The 17,452-nt window shown below is 40.1% G+C and overlaps 1 protein-coding gene and 1 long non-coding RNA gene across 9 annotated transcripts in view; one reads left to right on the plus strand and one right to left on the minus strand.

Moving 5' to 3' along the window:
- LOC120549789 overlaps positions 1–17,452 on the minus strand; it is a 63,216-nt gene that overhangs the window by 36,327 nt on the left and 9,437 nt on the right. The gene's annotated exons all lie outside the window — the stretch shown is intronic.
- The window catches only part of smoc1 (SPARC related modular calcium binding 1), a 69,007-nt gene that overhangs the window by 32,457 nt on the left and 19,098 nt on the right, over positions 1–17,452 (plus strand). For 6 of the 8 annotated variants that reach the window (XM_039786916.1, XM_039786918.1, XM_039786915.1 and 3 more), the window contains exons 6-9: positions 1,267–1,314; positions 5,317–5,406; positions 6,888–6,968; positions 14,825–15,017. In XM_039786916.1, the coding sequence (XP_039642850.1) occupies positions 1,267–1,314; positions 5,317–5,406; positions 6,888–6,968; positions 14,825–15,017 (412 nt within the window). The remainder of the gene's footprint in view (positions 1–1,266; positions 1,315–5,316; positions 5,407–6,887; positions 6,969–14,824; positions 15,018–17,452) is intronic. The other 2 variants (XM_039786919.1, XM_039786923.1) reach the window with 1 other exon arrangement.

A 17,452-nucleotide genomic window follows, 5' to 3' on the forward strand; every position in this document is an offset into this window, starting at 1 on the left:
TTTCATATACGTATGAAAGTAAATGAAGATATCTTTTGGGTTTTGGACCACTGCGCAAAAAGATGAGTTAACCACTCAGGGCTCTGTGAAGTTGTGATGGCTGTTCTTCACTACTTTTGATATAGACTATCTAGCAGAAAATCAGCAGATGAATCAATAAAAATAAAAATCATAAATCGGAGCACTACTCCAAGGGGAATCTTACATGTATCTCATGCAGAAATTAAGAATAACTGAGATTTGGTGTGCTGTGAGATCTGAACTTCTACAACTGTGAAATTCCCAGCACTCAATGGAAGAAATGATTTCAGATGCACAGGTTTTAATAAACTCTTAAAGAAAAGCTGAAATGTAGTTTATGGCACAACACAATCTCTACCTGTCTCCTTTCGGTCCTGCATAAGATCCAATATCTTCTTTGTTTCTTGCAAAGGTATATATGACACTGGGACCAGAATCTGGGCACAATAAAACTGAAACTGTATACAGCTGCTACAGTCGAACATGCCCAACTCTCCTTCCCTCTCACATGACAACAAATAACCTTCACTGACGTGCTCAGACGCCCATGTACACTACGACCCAAATCAATCATCTCACATACATTTGCAGGAAACTTCCGTGAATTTATGGAAACTCATGCTGGGACAAGTGGATTGTCAGGTAGTAAATTTCCTTCCAGTTGCTTTCACTTTCAAATTTCTCACCTTTGCCTTGTTATTGTAATCGGTCTCATTTTGCTCTTTTCCTCCGTGCATCCATGCATGAAACCGACTACTTGCATGAACCAAACAAGAACGATATCTGGAAACGTGCAACTTTTTTACAATTATATATTAAATATAAATCTTTTCACAGACGGTGCAGATCACTCAGGTTTGCATTGGTCGGAATTACGATAATGCAACAGCCCTAATGGTTTAATGTGTGCCTGCTGTCAGTACTAACAGAATGTTACTCATCAAGCTTAAAAAAAAATAGTCTAACTCCAAGTCAAGACGTCTGGGAGTTGGGCAAGATGGGAGTGGGGTTTTTCTGTTGGCCTGTGTTAAATTGGAACAAATCACGTTGAATCCCAAATCATGAGATAGCGATTACGTGACTCAAGCTCTTGCAAAATAACGTATTTGCAGTAAGGTGGACATTCTACGTTTCTAGGATGGATGAACATCATTTTGGAATCCAATTCTCTAAATGTTCCCCAGGAGTTGTTGCTGCTGCTGTCTAGTCTTTGTACATGTTATGTTTTTTTTCTTTTCTTTACAGGGTCAGTAACCGATAGACCACCCGGGCCACCGAACTCTGGTAGAAAAGGTGAGTTGAGATCTGCTGTAAGTTTGTTTGTGCATGCATGCATGTGAGAGTTTGTATTTGTATGAAAGAGGCAAAAAGAGAGCAAAATGTCTTTTGACCTGATTTTGTTCCGTCTAATCTGTGCAAAGTCCGTATTTGTGCAGGGCACAAAGGTACACGACTGATGTTTCACTTGTAATTCAAAGGGGATTTGAATTAAAATGGTCTTTATATTTAAAGAATAAATAGAGTATATATGATGCCTTAGACACAGATACTCCAGCCTAACTAATCCTCAGGGATTCCTTCAGTAAATACATCAGTGACACTACTGTACGTTACAAAAACATCACTGGTTTTGCTCCAGTTATGTCTTTGTAAATACTGCATCTGCTGAAACTGTAAAATATGCCAAAGATTATAACAAATGACTAGTAGTTCTACAGTTTTCCTCAAGTTTCATCAAAGTTATTAAAGTATTTAAGTAAAACCAGTGATGGAAAGTAACTGAAGTACATTACTGAAGTACTGAACTTAAGTACAAGTTTGAGGTACTTCACTTGAGTATTTCCATTCAATGCTACTTTATATTTATACTCCGCTACATTTATTTGACACCCTTAGTTACTGCAGTAGTTACTTTGCAGATTCAGATGCCTAGTACAAAATATAATCAACAAATTAAAATAAATTTGATCTAATTAAATTAATTTAAGCTGTATTATTATAGATTTAGATAAAAACTCAGGCCCCACCTTTAGCAGCTTCTACAATAAAGTGATGAACACCTTAATGCATCAATAACTACAATCCAGTAATATAATATGCATTATTCGGACCCATTCTGAGTACTTTTACTTTCGGTACTTTAAAAGAGGCTGTACTCGATATTCAGTAAATATCGCTTTGCGGCCCCTTGTTGTTCCGACGCATAATGCAAAGATTTGCGTGCTTGCATCATAGACAAACAGCTGCTCTGCTTCAGAAATCTCACAAAAAATAAAAAGATTGTATACTTTTTTTTTTTTTAAACTGAGGAAAGATGGGGCGTCTCTCAGGGTTTCTCGATTATAAAGCCCTTAAGTTGTTTCCCAGCCCCGAGGGTGGGGATACACAGTAGAGAGCTGTTGGGGGGGGGGATAGTCGAGGTTATGGCTTGCTGTCGATGCTTATATTAATTGTTTTTCTCCCCTCCCAGTTTGTAGCTCACAGTCCAGACCTGGATCAAACAGTAACTGACAAATACTGTAAGTTACAGAATTTGTTCAGTATCCTCGGAAAGTTAAGAAAGTGTAAAAAAAGAAATAAAAAGGAATCGGTAACACTTTACTTGAAGGTATCTTCATAAGAGTGACATGACACTATCATGAACACATGACACTGTCATGACACATGAACCCTAACCCTAACTTGTCATGACAAAAACCGAATGAGACTTACTAAAAGAAGCGTTATGTCATAAACGTTTATGACTTGTTTATAATGTTAATGACACGTTCATGACAGTGTCATGTCACTCTTATGTAGATACCTTCAAGTAAAGTGTAACCAAGAAATCAAAGAAATACTGGTGCATCTTTCGGACTAGTGTTTGACCCAGGTTTGCACTTGTTTGAGACCAACGCAGTAACTGTTGTATTTTATTCACAGTTTGACCAGATCAGGTCAGGTTGCTGTCAAGCCCTCTGAGTAAAGGATTTACTTTAGTGTTTGTAGAAGGACTCCAGTTGTCTGTGGTTTGCTTTTGATCAAATTATTTCCCAAGGAATGTTCCAGAAGCTACAAAACTGCACATGGGTGAGTATTCTAGGGAGCTGAATTCACAGCTTTCTATACAGTAAGAGCCATTACACATTATTATCACTTTCTTAAACAGTTCAGAATATGTTATTTAGACTGCACTGGGGAATAAAAAAGATAGTAACTAAAAAATTTAACCAAGAGTACAAAGGAATGTATTTATAAATTCTGCTTTTATGTAGGTATTTTCTTTATCAAACAGTATTATAACTGTGAAAAATGTTAGGACAGTGAGATTATGCTGTTCACTATGGTTTTTAACCACATTATTTTTATCATATCGTCACCTTCCTAAAATAATGGCCTAAGTCATTTTTTTTCTGTTTTTTCAGAAAACACAAAAATCTGAACGGCTTAAGTCACATGCTTGACATAGGCCATTATACTAAAGATGTAGAATCACATGACCTGTTCAACTGAGGATGTAGGCAATTTTACCAGAGGTGGCCAGCACCATGAAGAGATGATTTAGGCAAAAATAATATTTTTGGTCAAAAAATGACTTAGGCCATTATTTTAGGAAGGTGACGATATATGAGATTCCAGTGATAGATATTTTAAGTTAAAGATTAAGAGCACCAAATATCACTTCATGATTACTTGTAAAACAGTTTTGGTTACCAAAAGGATAACATTTATAAAGAGTACTCTATAGTTTGAAAATTCTAAATACTTATCAAATACTGATGTTTTTTTTTCCCCTAAAAGGCAGTCAGCGTTTAAGAAAACTGACGATAAAAGAAAGAGTCTGACAGTTTATTCAGCCTGGGAGCAAAGAAACCAAGAGTTTTCTTCTAGTTTAATTTTGCTGAATAGTCATAATATGATGATACAGTAATCTTTAATAATGCTAGTGGCTATACACTATGTGGTTATTAAGTTATATGGTTCGCATGTGGCCAAATCCAACTGAGAAACACTATATTACTGTTAGAATGCTTGTTGGTGCTTATTTTAAGAGTCAATATTGATCCAATGCTGCATGTGCGAGGAGCAAACCTGGAAGCTTACCTGATATACTACTTAGCATTTAGTATGCCAGAGAAAGATGCATTATGTCCCCATACATAGTATGTCAAATGCAGTATGCCAAAAACTACCAGGATGTCCTACTGCATCCTGTCAAATTTTGCAGTATGCAAGCCAGCATGCTTTTCTGGCTATTCTGAAAAGCTTGGAAAGCTCCTTTGCGTGGAAAGGAGCCAGCTGAGGTGGTTTGGGCATCTGGTAAGGATGCCCCCTGGACGCCTCCCTAGGGAGGTGATCCAGGCACTTTCAGCTGGGACGAGGCCTCGGGGAAGACCCAGGACTAGGTGGAGAGATTATATATCCGCCCTGGCCTGGGAACGCCTCGGGATCCCCCAGTCAGAGCTGGTTTAGTGGCTCGGGGAAAGGGAAGTTTGGGGTGCCCTGCTAGAGCTGCTGCCCTCTGCCACCCGACCCAGGATAAGCAGATGAAGACGGATGGATGAAGCTGAAATGATTTTATATTTCTACTGTACAAATGGAGCCACGACCTACAAATAGTTGATCGTGGCAATAGAGGAATGGTGGGGTGGGGTGGGGGGACAATCGCGGACCAATGCGTGAGTTGAGAGCGATTTCTGATGCGACGATGGAGCCAGAATAACAATCAGACCATCACCAAAGTCCTCAGGAGACAAATCAGTATCACTGCCAAATGTCCGCGCGGTCTGGCTATTTCTTGAGATTAGCGGACCAGCGTTTCGGGTGGACCAACCAATCAAACGACGGACCGCACATCGGCACCGTCTTATTTTGACAATCAAGAATAATGAAGTTCACACTCCTTCAATTGTTCAGAGGTCCGTTCACCTCTGTGTTTGGATTAGTTGCTACACCTGCACTGCACTCATGCAATGTGAGTGGGGAGGGTCTCCTCATGTGAGTGTATCTAAGTGTGTGTGTGTGTGTGTGTGTGTGTGAGTGTGCGAGTGTGTATGTGTATGTGAGTGTGTGTGGTTTACAGTACGATGGTGAGGGAGAGTGCTAAATGTGCAGCTTGATCATGTTGTGTCAGTGTGAGGAGTTGATTCGTTGATGTGAGAGAGAGATGTAAAGCCACATGTGGGTGGCTGTTCTTCTATCATTCCATCTGTCTCTTCTCTGTCTGTCTTTCTATCTGTCTTGGCCGGGCCATGTGCAAATCCCAACCATTCAACAGTTCTGGAGAGTAGATCGTATTAACCTCAATAATGGTAGTCTCTTTCCGTTTCTTTCTCACCCTCAATCCAGACGATGGCTCCAAGCCCACGCCCACCATGGAGACTCACGTCCCCCCTGAGGGTGATGGTAAGTCTCCTCTAACTACTCCCCCTGTAACACGGTGCTAAGATCGTCAGTTAGCTTAAAGGTGCATAGCATGTGTTCATACCGATGTGGCTCACAAGATTTCTCTTTTTTGCACTTTTAAGCCATTGATCCGATCCTAACCCTAATAGACATTTTTCACCATTTTCTGACATTTTATAGACCAAACAACTAATTGATTAATCGAGAAAAGAATCAACAGTTTAATCGACAATGAAAATAATCGTTAGTTGCAGCCTTAATTAAATGGAAAACTCCAGCTGTCAAAAATACCAGATGACATATTTGATATTTTTGGACAACACTGGGATCTCAGATGCAATTTTAATTTGGGTTTTGTGGGGAAAGCTTGGCTGCGCAAGTGTTTGAAATATGCAGCTACTGTTGGATCTGGCATGGCGGACGAGGTTCAATGAAGCTTGGCTGTGGTACATTCTGTGGAGATCATCTAGAAGTAGACTTAGACTTCTCTTTAATTGACCTTTTTGGGATGACTCCCGCAAGGAAATTAGATTTCCAGCAGCAGATTTCAGCAGCTTACAAAACACTTGTATAGAAAATAAAGAGGTATAAAAAATACAGTATAGAAAATACAGTATAAGAACAACAATAAACTTTTAGCTAAATATAGGAAGTTAACAAAAAGTTAAAAAAAATAAACTACAGATAAATAAAGATAAATATATAGAACTGTGTATGGCATTGTGTTATTATACAGTGAATAAATGACATTTAGCATAAATTAGCAGTTATGAGCAGTTAGAGGGTCCAGGTATGTATGTGAGCAGATTATTAATTAATTGCACAGTGAATAAGTGAGTGGCTACCACTCCTTCCCTTCCTTCCTGTTCTGTCCTCTTTACCCTGTTTCCTCCTCCCCCTGAGTGAGGAGTTGTAGAGTATGATGGCATGAGGGACAAAGTCTGTTGGTCCTACACTTGAGAAGGAGCAGCCTTCCACTGAACAGGCTCCTCTGGTTGCTGATGACGGTGTGCAACCCCCCAGCACACCACAGTGTAGAAGAGGACGCTGGTAACCACAGACTGGTAAAACATCCACAGCAGTTTGCTGCAGATGTTGAAAGACCGCAGTCTCCTCAGGAAGTACAACCTGCTGTGTGTCTTTCTGTACAGGTGGCTGGTGTGTGTTGTCCAGTTTATTATTCAGCCACAGCCCGAGGTATTTGTATGATTGCACAGCCTCCACCTCAGCTCCCTCTAGCAGGACTGGTCGCGGTCTTGGTCTGGCCCTTCCAAAGTCAATGACCAGCTCCTTCGTCTTAGAGGTGTTGAGCTGTAGGCAGTTAGTGCGACACCAGAGAGCAAAATCCCCCCACCAGACTCCCGATACTCCTCCTCTCCGTCACCCCTGATGCACCCAACGATGGCTGTGTCATCAGCGTACTTCTGCGTGTGACACGGATGGATGTTATTGATCTGTACTTTGTCTTCCTGTCATTGCAGAGATAACTGCTCCAACGCTGTGGATTAAACAGCTGGTTTATAAGGAGAATAAGCAGAACAGCTCCGCTTCCAGGAAGCAAGGTGAGACAAAGAAACCCCTCCTTATTCTGAGAAATTTACAAATATATTCTTCCTTAATATGCATCATAAAATAAAACTTAAAATGTTTAGAAAAAAAAACAAAACAGGCAAAAGTTCCTAATTAGTATGATAAAGTACGAGGGCTGCGCGATATGAGGAAAATATGCGATATGCGTTAAATACCGTGATGATATTACTTGGGATAAACAGATAATAAAGTGTACTCCGTTCTGCTGCTGTCAGTATTCTGCTAAAATGCAACAAACTGCTTGTTGAATTTAAAACAACAAAAGGAAATTTCAACACTTTTATTGAACAACTTGAACATTGAAGGGAATATAAAAAGGCACCACTGACAAAGAATGACAGATACATTATGAAGTGTAGTTTTCTACTGATATTTTCTTTTAACTAACCCAAAAAAATCTCCGTGTCTTTCGCACTGTGTCGCAGCCTTTTGCGATGCGTTTATTGCGGCAGTTGATATTGCGATGACGGTAAAAAAAAACAAAAACGATATATTACGCAGCACTATAAAATACGCAACCAACACAGTACCCATAGGTTGCCAACACAGAGCCGTATCCAACACAAGTGGCAGTTGTTGCTCGTGGGAAGCCAGCGAGGGATCACATCCTTGACCTCTCCTCCCTGTGCCACCACCTACTCAAATATCACCCGCGCACTGTTTCCAGGCTCAACTATTAGCCACATATTGATCTTAAGATGAAAAGAGAAGTAGCTCAAACCCTAAATAAAGAGAACACTCTGAAAGTATCAACTGGTCTCCGGTGGAACTGGTTTCAAAGCCACCGGTTTCAGATGAAATGTAAAACATTTCCAGTTTGAAGACAGCCCTGGGATTATGTTTTTTTCTCTTTTTTTGGGGGGTTTCTTTCCTTTGGTGTAATTTGTTTAGCTTTCTCTGTCTCCTTTTCAATTACGCCTCGACATGTTCACTACCCTCCGGGCATCTGGACGCCTTTCACGCTCCTGCAGCAATGCAACGGCTGAATGTGGTGTTGGAGGGAGTGTGTGAATGAATATATTGGTTAGCTGACATATGGGACGGATGTTGGCCTTTTATCAAATAGCCTGCAAAATGTGCTTTCAATTGTTTTATTTATTTTCATTTATTCAAGTCATTGTTCAGTGCTTAAGTAATGTCTTCTAGCTTGCCACTGAGGTGGTTCAGTTGAGAGTTTTAATGACCCCACGCTGTAGTTAAAGATCATCATTTTTAATTGGACTGATGTTTGCTGAAGATACACAGGGTTTGAAAATCAAGCATATTCATTAAAACAGATTTTCAACCAAATTCCGTGTCCCCAGCATCAAAAAGCTATGATCAAATTAGAAAGACTACCAAATGTTACGGGACGCAAGGTTGGCGCTCTCTCCCACCCAATAGAGCACAGCAGCAGTTTGATTGTAATATGGAGTTTCCGAGTATTTTGAATGATGGCGATGTGGCAGGGGAAACTGCGGTCAGGGCAGCATTGAGGATTGTATTTTAGATGAGAGAGATTGACGGTGACAGCTCTTTGAAACTTGTGTGGAAACACCAGCTTCCTGTTTCCAATTAGCATCCGGTGTCCTCAAAGTACAAGAGACAAGGCCGACTGAGGGAGGGATGTCATCACGTTTGAGACATGAGCGATGTGTGCGTCTGCAACTACAGCTGCATGTGATTGCATACAGTGTGTGTGTGTGTGTGTGTGTTTAAGAAAGGAGATCCAATGCCTGTATTTGTGAGTGAAAAACAGGCATTAGATCTCATTTTTAAAACATACACACACACATTTTCATGTACAGTACGCATGCATATTCACACGTGTGAATATATTGCGTACTGTACATGAAAATGTCCTGAAATGTGTTTCTGTGTGTATGATTCAGAGTTTGGAAGTAACAAAGGACAACTCAAGTACGGCACTAGAGTTGTGATGTTCTTGTACTTCGGCCTTTTCATTTCGGTAGACCTAAATATATAACATATACAATATATCCACTACATTTTAGAAAATAACTTTCTGATAGCTGTAGTAACTACAGCAGTTATGTCAAATATTCACATTTTACATCCAACATAAGAAACTCAAACATAATCATTATTTTTCTGTCCTTTTCTCCCCAATTACTTTCTTTCCAACCTCGACTGATTTCAAAACATTCAAATCCCCAAAAAAACGTTCACGTTACCCGACTCTTCTTGGATTACGTTCAGTTAGAGCTGAAACAATAGGTGGATTAAAATCGATTAGCCGATCGACAGATAATTCATTGGCAACCATTTCTGATAATCCATTACCGGTATGTTTCAAGCTAAAATGCTGAAAAGATTCTGGTTTCAGCAGGATTTTTCATTCGTCAAACATAAACTGGATATCTTTGGGCTTTGGACTATTGGTCTGATAAAACAAACAGTTGGAAGATATTGCATTTTTTTACATTTAAAAAAAACTAATAAATGAATCCTATTGGGAATAATGGGGAGTTAAAGCTCCACATTTTTACTCATTAACCGTTTGTAAACGTTTAAAACGTAGCACTTCTGCAGTAGAATTGAGATTTACTCAAGCAAAGGATTTGAATACTTCTCCCATCACTGGTGTGTAAGTTGTGTTATTCATTCTCTTGATAGATGCCAGTGTTTTTAGGCCCAAATCCAGAGTCTAAAACTGCACACAGACAACAGGAGCAATAGCCTGAGACCATTAAACAGAACTTTCTTTCTTTCTCTTTTTCTTCCCTGCTAAAAATTGCCAAGCAAAGAAGCGCCGGTGCAACAAATCCTCAATATTTAAACTCTCTGTCTTCCTTTCCCGACACGCTGGAAAACCGGAGTGCTGAGAAAGCTGCCCTCCTGTGTGCACATGAACTACGTTATTCATTTACTGGCCTTCTCTCTGGATACCCCATAATTATGATTTAGAGCGATGCGGATATCATGTTAGTGAAACGTGTTTGCTTAGGCAAGGCGATGCAAAGTCCATTTTTCAAAAGGATGCTTTGTTGCCAGACTTTGACATGCTGTTGTTCCAATGTCCTAAGGAGGGGGAAGCGCTCTGTCGTGCAGCTCATTTATAAAAGTGCGTGCAGGACCAGAAACTCGCTAACTCTCGCCCCTTGCGGCGGGGCGAACAAAAGAAACACAAAATGTTGAAGGGGATATAATGCGATCACATCGTCTAACAGCATGATTTTGTATAAAAATCTGCATCCTTAAAGGGATTTTGTTTCTTTTAATCTCATTTGCATGTGTAGTTTGAGGCAGCGCGACTTTGTGTTTTACTCTCCAGCATGATAAGCGATGACAGCAACACGCTGGGACCCAACATGCCAACGATTGTGCTGAAAAGTAACACGATTGTGTTGAGAATTACGTATCCATTTTATGGGTGAACGCTCCATCATCTATGGTTTTGTTGCACTCCAGGTCATAAACACAGACACATGCCCCTACATACCCACTCACAGAGTTCCCCTATTACTAACACTTCCGCTATTTTAACTGCAGAGAAGGCCTGCTAGAGACAATATTGCAGTGATTAGCCCACAGCTGAAAGCCATTGGAGTGAAGTGAAGAGGAGAGAGCACTGGGTGGTGTGGGGGTAGGTACAGAGAAGGCGGTATTAGGATAGAGAGAGGCAGAGAGAGAAAGAAAGGGAAAGTGAAGGAATGAGAGACAAAGGCTTAGAGGGGTGGGAGGAAGGGATCGAAAGCGTGATACAATGTGTATGATAAAGGAAGAGAAAGAGAGAAACTGAGAAATCTGAAGAAAAAAAAAAAAATGGTTTCACTTGGTTGGAAGCCTGGAGGAAGAGGGCCAAAGTGAAAGGCATAAAACAGGACAAGCCTGTTCTCATCAAAGATACCGCAGATGTTCGTTCTATGTCCATTATCAGTTTGCCCTGAAGAGTAAAAATTACCACAACAACGAGCAAATTGTTACAACAGTTCCTGACATCCACTTGTGTGGGTTTCCTGTTTTTTTTCCAGGACAATTTGTTTTCTGAGGGTTTGTGTTTCTCATCATTCTTGTCCTCCTAGGAATAAAATAAAAAAAAAACAAACAAAAATAAAAATAAATGCGGATATCCAAGGCAGGCAAAGAAGTCGCAGATTGAATTTCAACTCCACACACAAAACCGAGAGGATTACATTGCAAGCGTCCAGCCTTTTTCCATTTATATGTATAAAAACAATTTCTTTTTTGGGAATCCTAGTGCCTGGCGCCAGCGTAACCTCTGTATAATAAACAGTGCTAAATAATTTGGATGTGAAGGAACCTTGGCGAGGACCAGAGCCACAGCACAGCACTAAGAACACTTGAGTGTGAGTCGTTGCAGGAGAAAAACGTCTTTGGTGTAGGGACACGTTTAGTTCCCTGTTGGCGGACATGCTCAGGAAGCATGAACACCGCATCTCACAGACACAGAGAGACACAGAGAGACACAGAGAGACACAGAAACACACACACACACACACACACACACACACACACACACACACACACACACACACACACACACACACACACACACACACACACTCCCTCCCTTCCTCCTCAGGTCTGCTGTAGAACCTGCCACCACTGCTATCTATTTCCATCCTTATTACGCATTACTATAGAGGATGGCAGAGGACTATTGTGCTTAAAGACACTATTAGTCCGTCCCATTCTTCATGAAATTCTGCATTAAGTGAAAGACAGATTTAAGGAAATCAATTAGTATTGTGCTTGTGTGTGCCATAGATTGAGGGGTGTATTTACTCCTTTTTGTCGGACATGTAGTTTTTGGATTGCTGTGGTGAGTGCTCTGCTGTGCTAGCATTAGGGAGACATGCAGTATCAGGTTGGTCAACACAAATACTGCGAGGTAGAGACTCAGGTGAGCTGAAGGCTTCATTTTCCTGCATAAAACTGCAAAATAGTCTTTACATTTTTATATTTGTGTGTACTCTTTTAAACTTGCATTCGGGGCTTTAAATTGACATTGTAGTTTACTAGCCCATTTGACTGGTGACGAATGAAGCAAATAACAGTGCGTCTGTTTGAGTCGGCAGGCTGCAGAAACGATGGGAGAAGTCGGTGTTGCCAGATTGGTCTGTTTTCCGCCAAGAAATTTGGGGCGGTTTTGTGTGTGTTTGGATTGGAAATTGAAAATCTTCATGTGGCAACATTATTTGTAGTGCCTATCCTACATTTCCCATGAACGCTACGTTGGGACGTGTCATATGACTAGGCTACGTGCCTAGCGTGTGTGGTACTGGTTACGAGCTACGCTGAAACAGAGAAGACGAATGGAACGGCGCGAAACAAACCAGAGGTGCTGAAATTAAGTAGTAAAGTTGGTGCTAGTGGAATTGGCTGGTAACTTTAAAAAAAATCTACTAGCCATGTTGGCTGGTGATCAAAAAAGTAAACTTAAAGCCCTGCTTGCATTGGCCACTTGGGGGCCAGCACAAAAAGCTGAAAATTACTATTCACACAGAAAGCAGGCATGGAGCAACATTTGCATTTATTTTGAGTTGTTTTCTGGAAATCCGACGAAAGATACTCCAATGTTCACTCTCCTTTTAGCTCTGTTTGGGTCTCTGCTAACTCTTAGAAATAATATCCAGCTCTTTTGCTAAATGTTCTATTTTCTTAGCTAGCTTGCTGCACCTGGAAACAAGTTTTATGGGAGCGGTGATACTGAACTTGTTGTCGTCATCAGAGGGAATACGTGGAGGAACATCCAAGTATCGCCAATTTTTGGTGACCGCGGATCCGTGCAGCCACTCCGCCTACAACTGGTAGCGTTGCGATCTACCATGCATGTGTGGAACTCGTCCATACGGATTGTATAAAGAGGCCTACATTTCACCTCTAGGGTCCACAGCTCTGTCCGTTCCAGAGGATAATGGAGCAACCAATTTCAAACACAGGCAGTCATTTGATTCAATGTTATATAGAAATAGATAATGACCGGGACGTGAATGCTTCCTCCACCACTGTTGTGAGGCAGAGAATATTCTAGTCCCATGTCTAATTTCACAAGCTCCTTTCCTGATGTTGTTTTGAATCAAGCAGCAACTGTGCCATATTGTCCTAATTATGCTTTGGTTACTGGAACTGTGTGAGCGGGGACTACCAGCACTAATGGCTACTAATGTCTTTTATCAGCTCCACAATGTGAAAATACCTCACTGCCATGACGAAAAGGCTCCAAACGGTTAGCGTGACCCTCTTATTGTGGCTCAATGCTTCACAGTGCACTTGAATTTAAAATGAAGAATGGATCAGGAGCCGTAAAAGAACACTTCATCGCCATGGTTACAACTTTAGCATGCAGCTCTGTTGTACTTAGCTTAAGAGTGAGCGATGGACTAAATGGATGCGAATGTAAATACAGTGTGGTGAGACAAGGTGTTGCAGGAGCATCTGTCGAGGGCCGAGTGGCTGTTGTTGAACAAACAGATGTGACAGATCGTGGTGGGTAAAGTCTTCCTGATACAACCGGAGGAAGGACTAGTAATGGATTTAATGGAAGGGATCAGTCGAACATGATGCTGCAGGATACAGAATGGTTGTGCAGCTTTGTTTGTGTCCAAGGTACACAAGTGGAGGATAGCAGCCAGGTTTCTGAAGGAGTGTGGTGCCCGCCCAGTACAAAAATAAATCTTTAATCAAGATCCACTCAGTTGCTCTTTCAATAGCTTTCTTATTTGTCATAGAGATGGTTCACTTACCATCAAATGTCCTGGTTGTAGCTTTTTACTGAGATTCTTTTGTAAAAACAAAAAAAAAGCTAATAAGTGGACCTTGAGTTGAGATATTGTTTGTCAAACTACTACAGTATTTCCAAGGCCATGCTCAAAACGTCAGTTGTGTTTAACAGAAATATAGTAAGTATACCACTTTGTCCAAATGGAATGAAAACACTCCTCACTCCGACATTGAACATTGTTTAACAAAGCGGTGAAGAATGCCTGACGTCCAGTTGCATCATTGGCCATATGCCCATGAAGCATTGTTCAAGTTATCTGAGCACTGACGCCCAAACTTTAATAGCTTCCTGCTGCATGCAAAACCTTGCAATCCTGTTCCCCGTCGCTACTCTCACAACTCCAACCTATGTAAATCTGTTGCCCTTCTGACCATACACAGCTCTTTTCTGCTAGACCGTGTGTGTAGAGTGCAGAGTAACTCTTCAAACAGCAGCAAAACAGACATGACAGCCAAGTCAGCAGCAAAAATAGAAAGCCCAAAATATGCAACAGTTGGTCTATAAAGTGACATGAAGAATGATAAATAGTTTAGAATGCGCTTTCTACCAACCATTGGCTGGGTAATCTCTATAAACATATCTGCATCGAATGCAGAATCTGTAGGCAACGGGACAAGATTTTGGTATCGGAAGTGTTTGTAGTCTGAGTATTATTGACCAATCACGTTTTAGCGGGCTTTGGTTTCATACAGGTAAACAGTCTGTGTGGAGAGCAAAAGAGGCGAAATGCAATCTCAGACACCCCCAGAGGCTAAATCGTCGTCAGACCAATAGCCGATGGGTTCCGAATTTAGTAGCTGGACAATCAAAATTGGTTGACAGCCAATTACAAAGACAAACTTCAAATAGTGAAATACATGTATAGCAACATACCACTTTGTTTAATAGTTGCTAAAACGCAATTATTTTTTTTTAGCTGTGACATGATTATCTTGAATTTGGTAAGATATGCAGGTCATATACAGTCTTTCAACTTATTCTACAACAATCCCTTAATCTTGTGACTGATTATCTTTTTGTGTGTTTCTGGTTTCCCCGATTGTGGTGCCTCCGTATTGAGTGTGTTTCTCACGGTTTTAGAGAAAGTTCCCTCTTGTGACCAGGAGCGACAGAGCGCACTGGACGAGGCTCGGCAGAATCCTCGCGAGGCCATTTTCATCCCTGACTGTGGGCCTGGAGGCCTTTACAAACCAGTCCAGTGCCACCAGTCCACAGGCTACTGCTGGTGTGTTCTGGTGGACACGGGACGACCCATTCCTGGAACATCCACCAGGTAATATCATTTATCAAAAACAGCACTTACAGCATTTTTTTTCGGCAAAAGTGGCAATACAGTGGCTTGTTTTGAGGTGTCTCTGCCAGTAAAGTCTGTGAATTTAATTTACAATAAGTAAGAGTCTACAACCATAGCAGCTCTGTAAGGCTTTACTTGAGCATGTTTCTTCAAGCTAAATTGCAACGTCAGCATGCAACAATGCGAACATGCTGAAGTATAATGTTTACCATGTTCTATATTTTAGCTTTAGCTGGTAGCATGCTAACATTATTTAATTAGAATCAAACACAAAGTGCAGCTGAGGCTGATTGAAATGTTATTAGTTCAGGCATTTGGTCATAAACCACAGTATCTGAATTTTGACCTGATGATGGCACTCGATAAACAAGGGATCAACAAATTAGAATTAGAATTACCCTAAAGGGGGGCATGGATATCTGTAGCAAATGTAATTGGGTAACACTTCATAATAACGGTACATGAATTATCAATAATTCATGCATGACTTCATGCATGAAAAAGCATGCATTCATGAATGTAGTACTTTCAGTAATGTAAAAGAATTGATAGTATCTCATGCTTGACTTAATGCAGGAACAATACGTTAATCAATGCATCAATTAAGGTATTTGAATCATCATGACTTCTGATTTTGTAAGATACGAAGTGATGATGCAGAAGTTCACCGTATACATTGATGAACCAATGATACGATTTTGGAAAGATTATTTTTAAGTTATTTTTTTTAACTAAACATGACTTCTTATTAATTCATGATGCCCCCCCTTTGTGGCTCTTTAAAAAAAATTGTTTTTTTTTTTTTTTTTTTATTTTTAAAAAAAATATGATCAATGGTGGCATAAAATTAAATGGGTTGACAAAATGACAGTATAACGTCGTGTTTGAGCTATGTTACTGGTTGCACGGTGTTCGTCGTTCAACTGGTCATGACTGTTTTCCCAAGATGACGCCTACTTGTATACATGAACGCTACGGTTCTTGTATACAAGTTTTTAATAAACTGTCTGTATGCTTACGAAGTTCTCAATGCTTCGGTTTACATGTAGGGACCCTCATTATGCTACCGTTGAAGTGTGGTGCTATTTTCACAATCAGCGGTTTGTGCTAGCTTGTTTCAAGCTAGAGACACATTCGATTAGCATGAAAACATATCCCAGAGAACAGTGTTATTAACCGCTAGGTTCATTTTGCGCCAGAATTGTCCTTTAAGTTAGTTCTCCATTAGTTCAACGTTGACAGGGCAGTCACCAAGTGTCATTATGCAGTTTGCACTAAAAAGTATTTGTTGTTTACATTCCTTTGCATTTTAGTTAGTTCAATATTAGCCTGTACACAATGTCATTTGTTTATTTATTATTTATAATATGTTCATGTTGTGACAAAAAGGTTTCTCTTTTTTTGTTTTCTTTTTTTTAAAGTTCGGATTGATACCAATCCTGAGTATCTGACTGGTGCACCCCTATCCAAAAGCAGAAGAGAATTTTTTTTAATTTTGATAACCGTTTTGATTCACAATTAAGGTGGAAAATAAAAGTTTTGTGTTTAATATATTCTTGTTGATGTTGAAATGGATTTTAAAACATATGGTATCGAAAAAAGTATCGCTAAGGAACCGGCATCGAACCTGAGGTATCGAAATTGGCACTGGATTCAAAGATTTTGAACGACGCCCAGCCCTAGATATTTATGAATTTTACTTTTTACTAACTTCTAAGTATCTGAACATAAGAAATGTCTTGACATTTTTATTTTATTTGAGGGGGTCACAAAGATTGGGGCATATGCCACCATTAATCATATCTTATTCATTAACGTTAAAGATGGAGTAGGTCAGCACTTTATTTGAAGAGCCACAAAAATGATGAAGTAATGAAGTCATGTTTAGTTAAAGCAACACTAGAGAACTTTTTGTAACTTAAAATAATGTTTCCAAAATCGTTTCAGTGGTTCATCAACTCTTAAAAGGGTGAACGGCACTTTTGCATGTGCTTTGCGGCTCTCTATCGGCTATAACCGCACTAAGCAAGTTTGCCAGATCGGGTAGTGGATCTGTAGTTCGAATGAGACATAATGGGACAATTCTGCTTTCAACCTGTAGGGGGACCGGAGAGGAAAAGTTCTCTAGTGTTGCTTTAACAATGATTACAACACTACAATTCAGTTTCTTTAGCCTGTCACTTTAACTACAGATTTACCTATGAAGAAGACAAAACATCATTAATAAATCAGAAATCATGATGATTGAAATACCTTAATTGATGCATTAATTAACGTATTGTTCCTACGTTAAGTCATGCATGAGATAATATTAATCATGGTACATTACTGATAGTTCATGAAGTACTACATGAATGAATGCATGCTTTTTCATGCATGAAGTCATGCATGAATTCATGATAATTCATGTACCA

This window comes from Perca fluviatilis, chromosome 20 (genome assembly GCF_010015445.1).
Source record: "Perca fluviatilis chromosome 20, GENO_Pfluv_1.0, whole genome shotgun sequence".
NCBI classification, from domain to species: domain Eukaryota; kingdom Metazoa; phylum Chordata; class Actinopteri; order Perciformes; family Percidae; genus Perca; species Perca fluviatilis.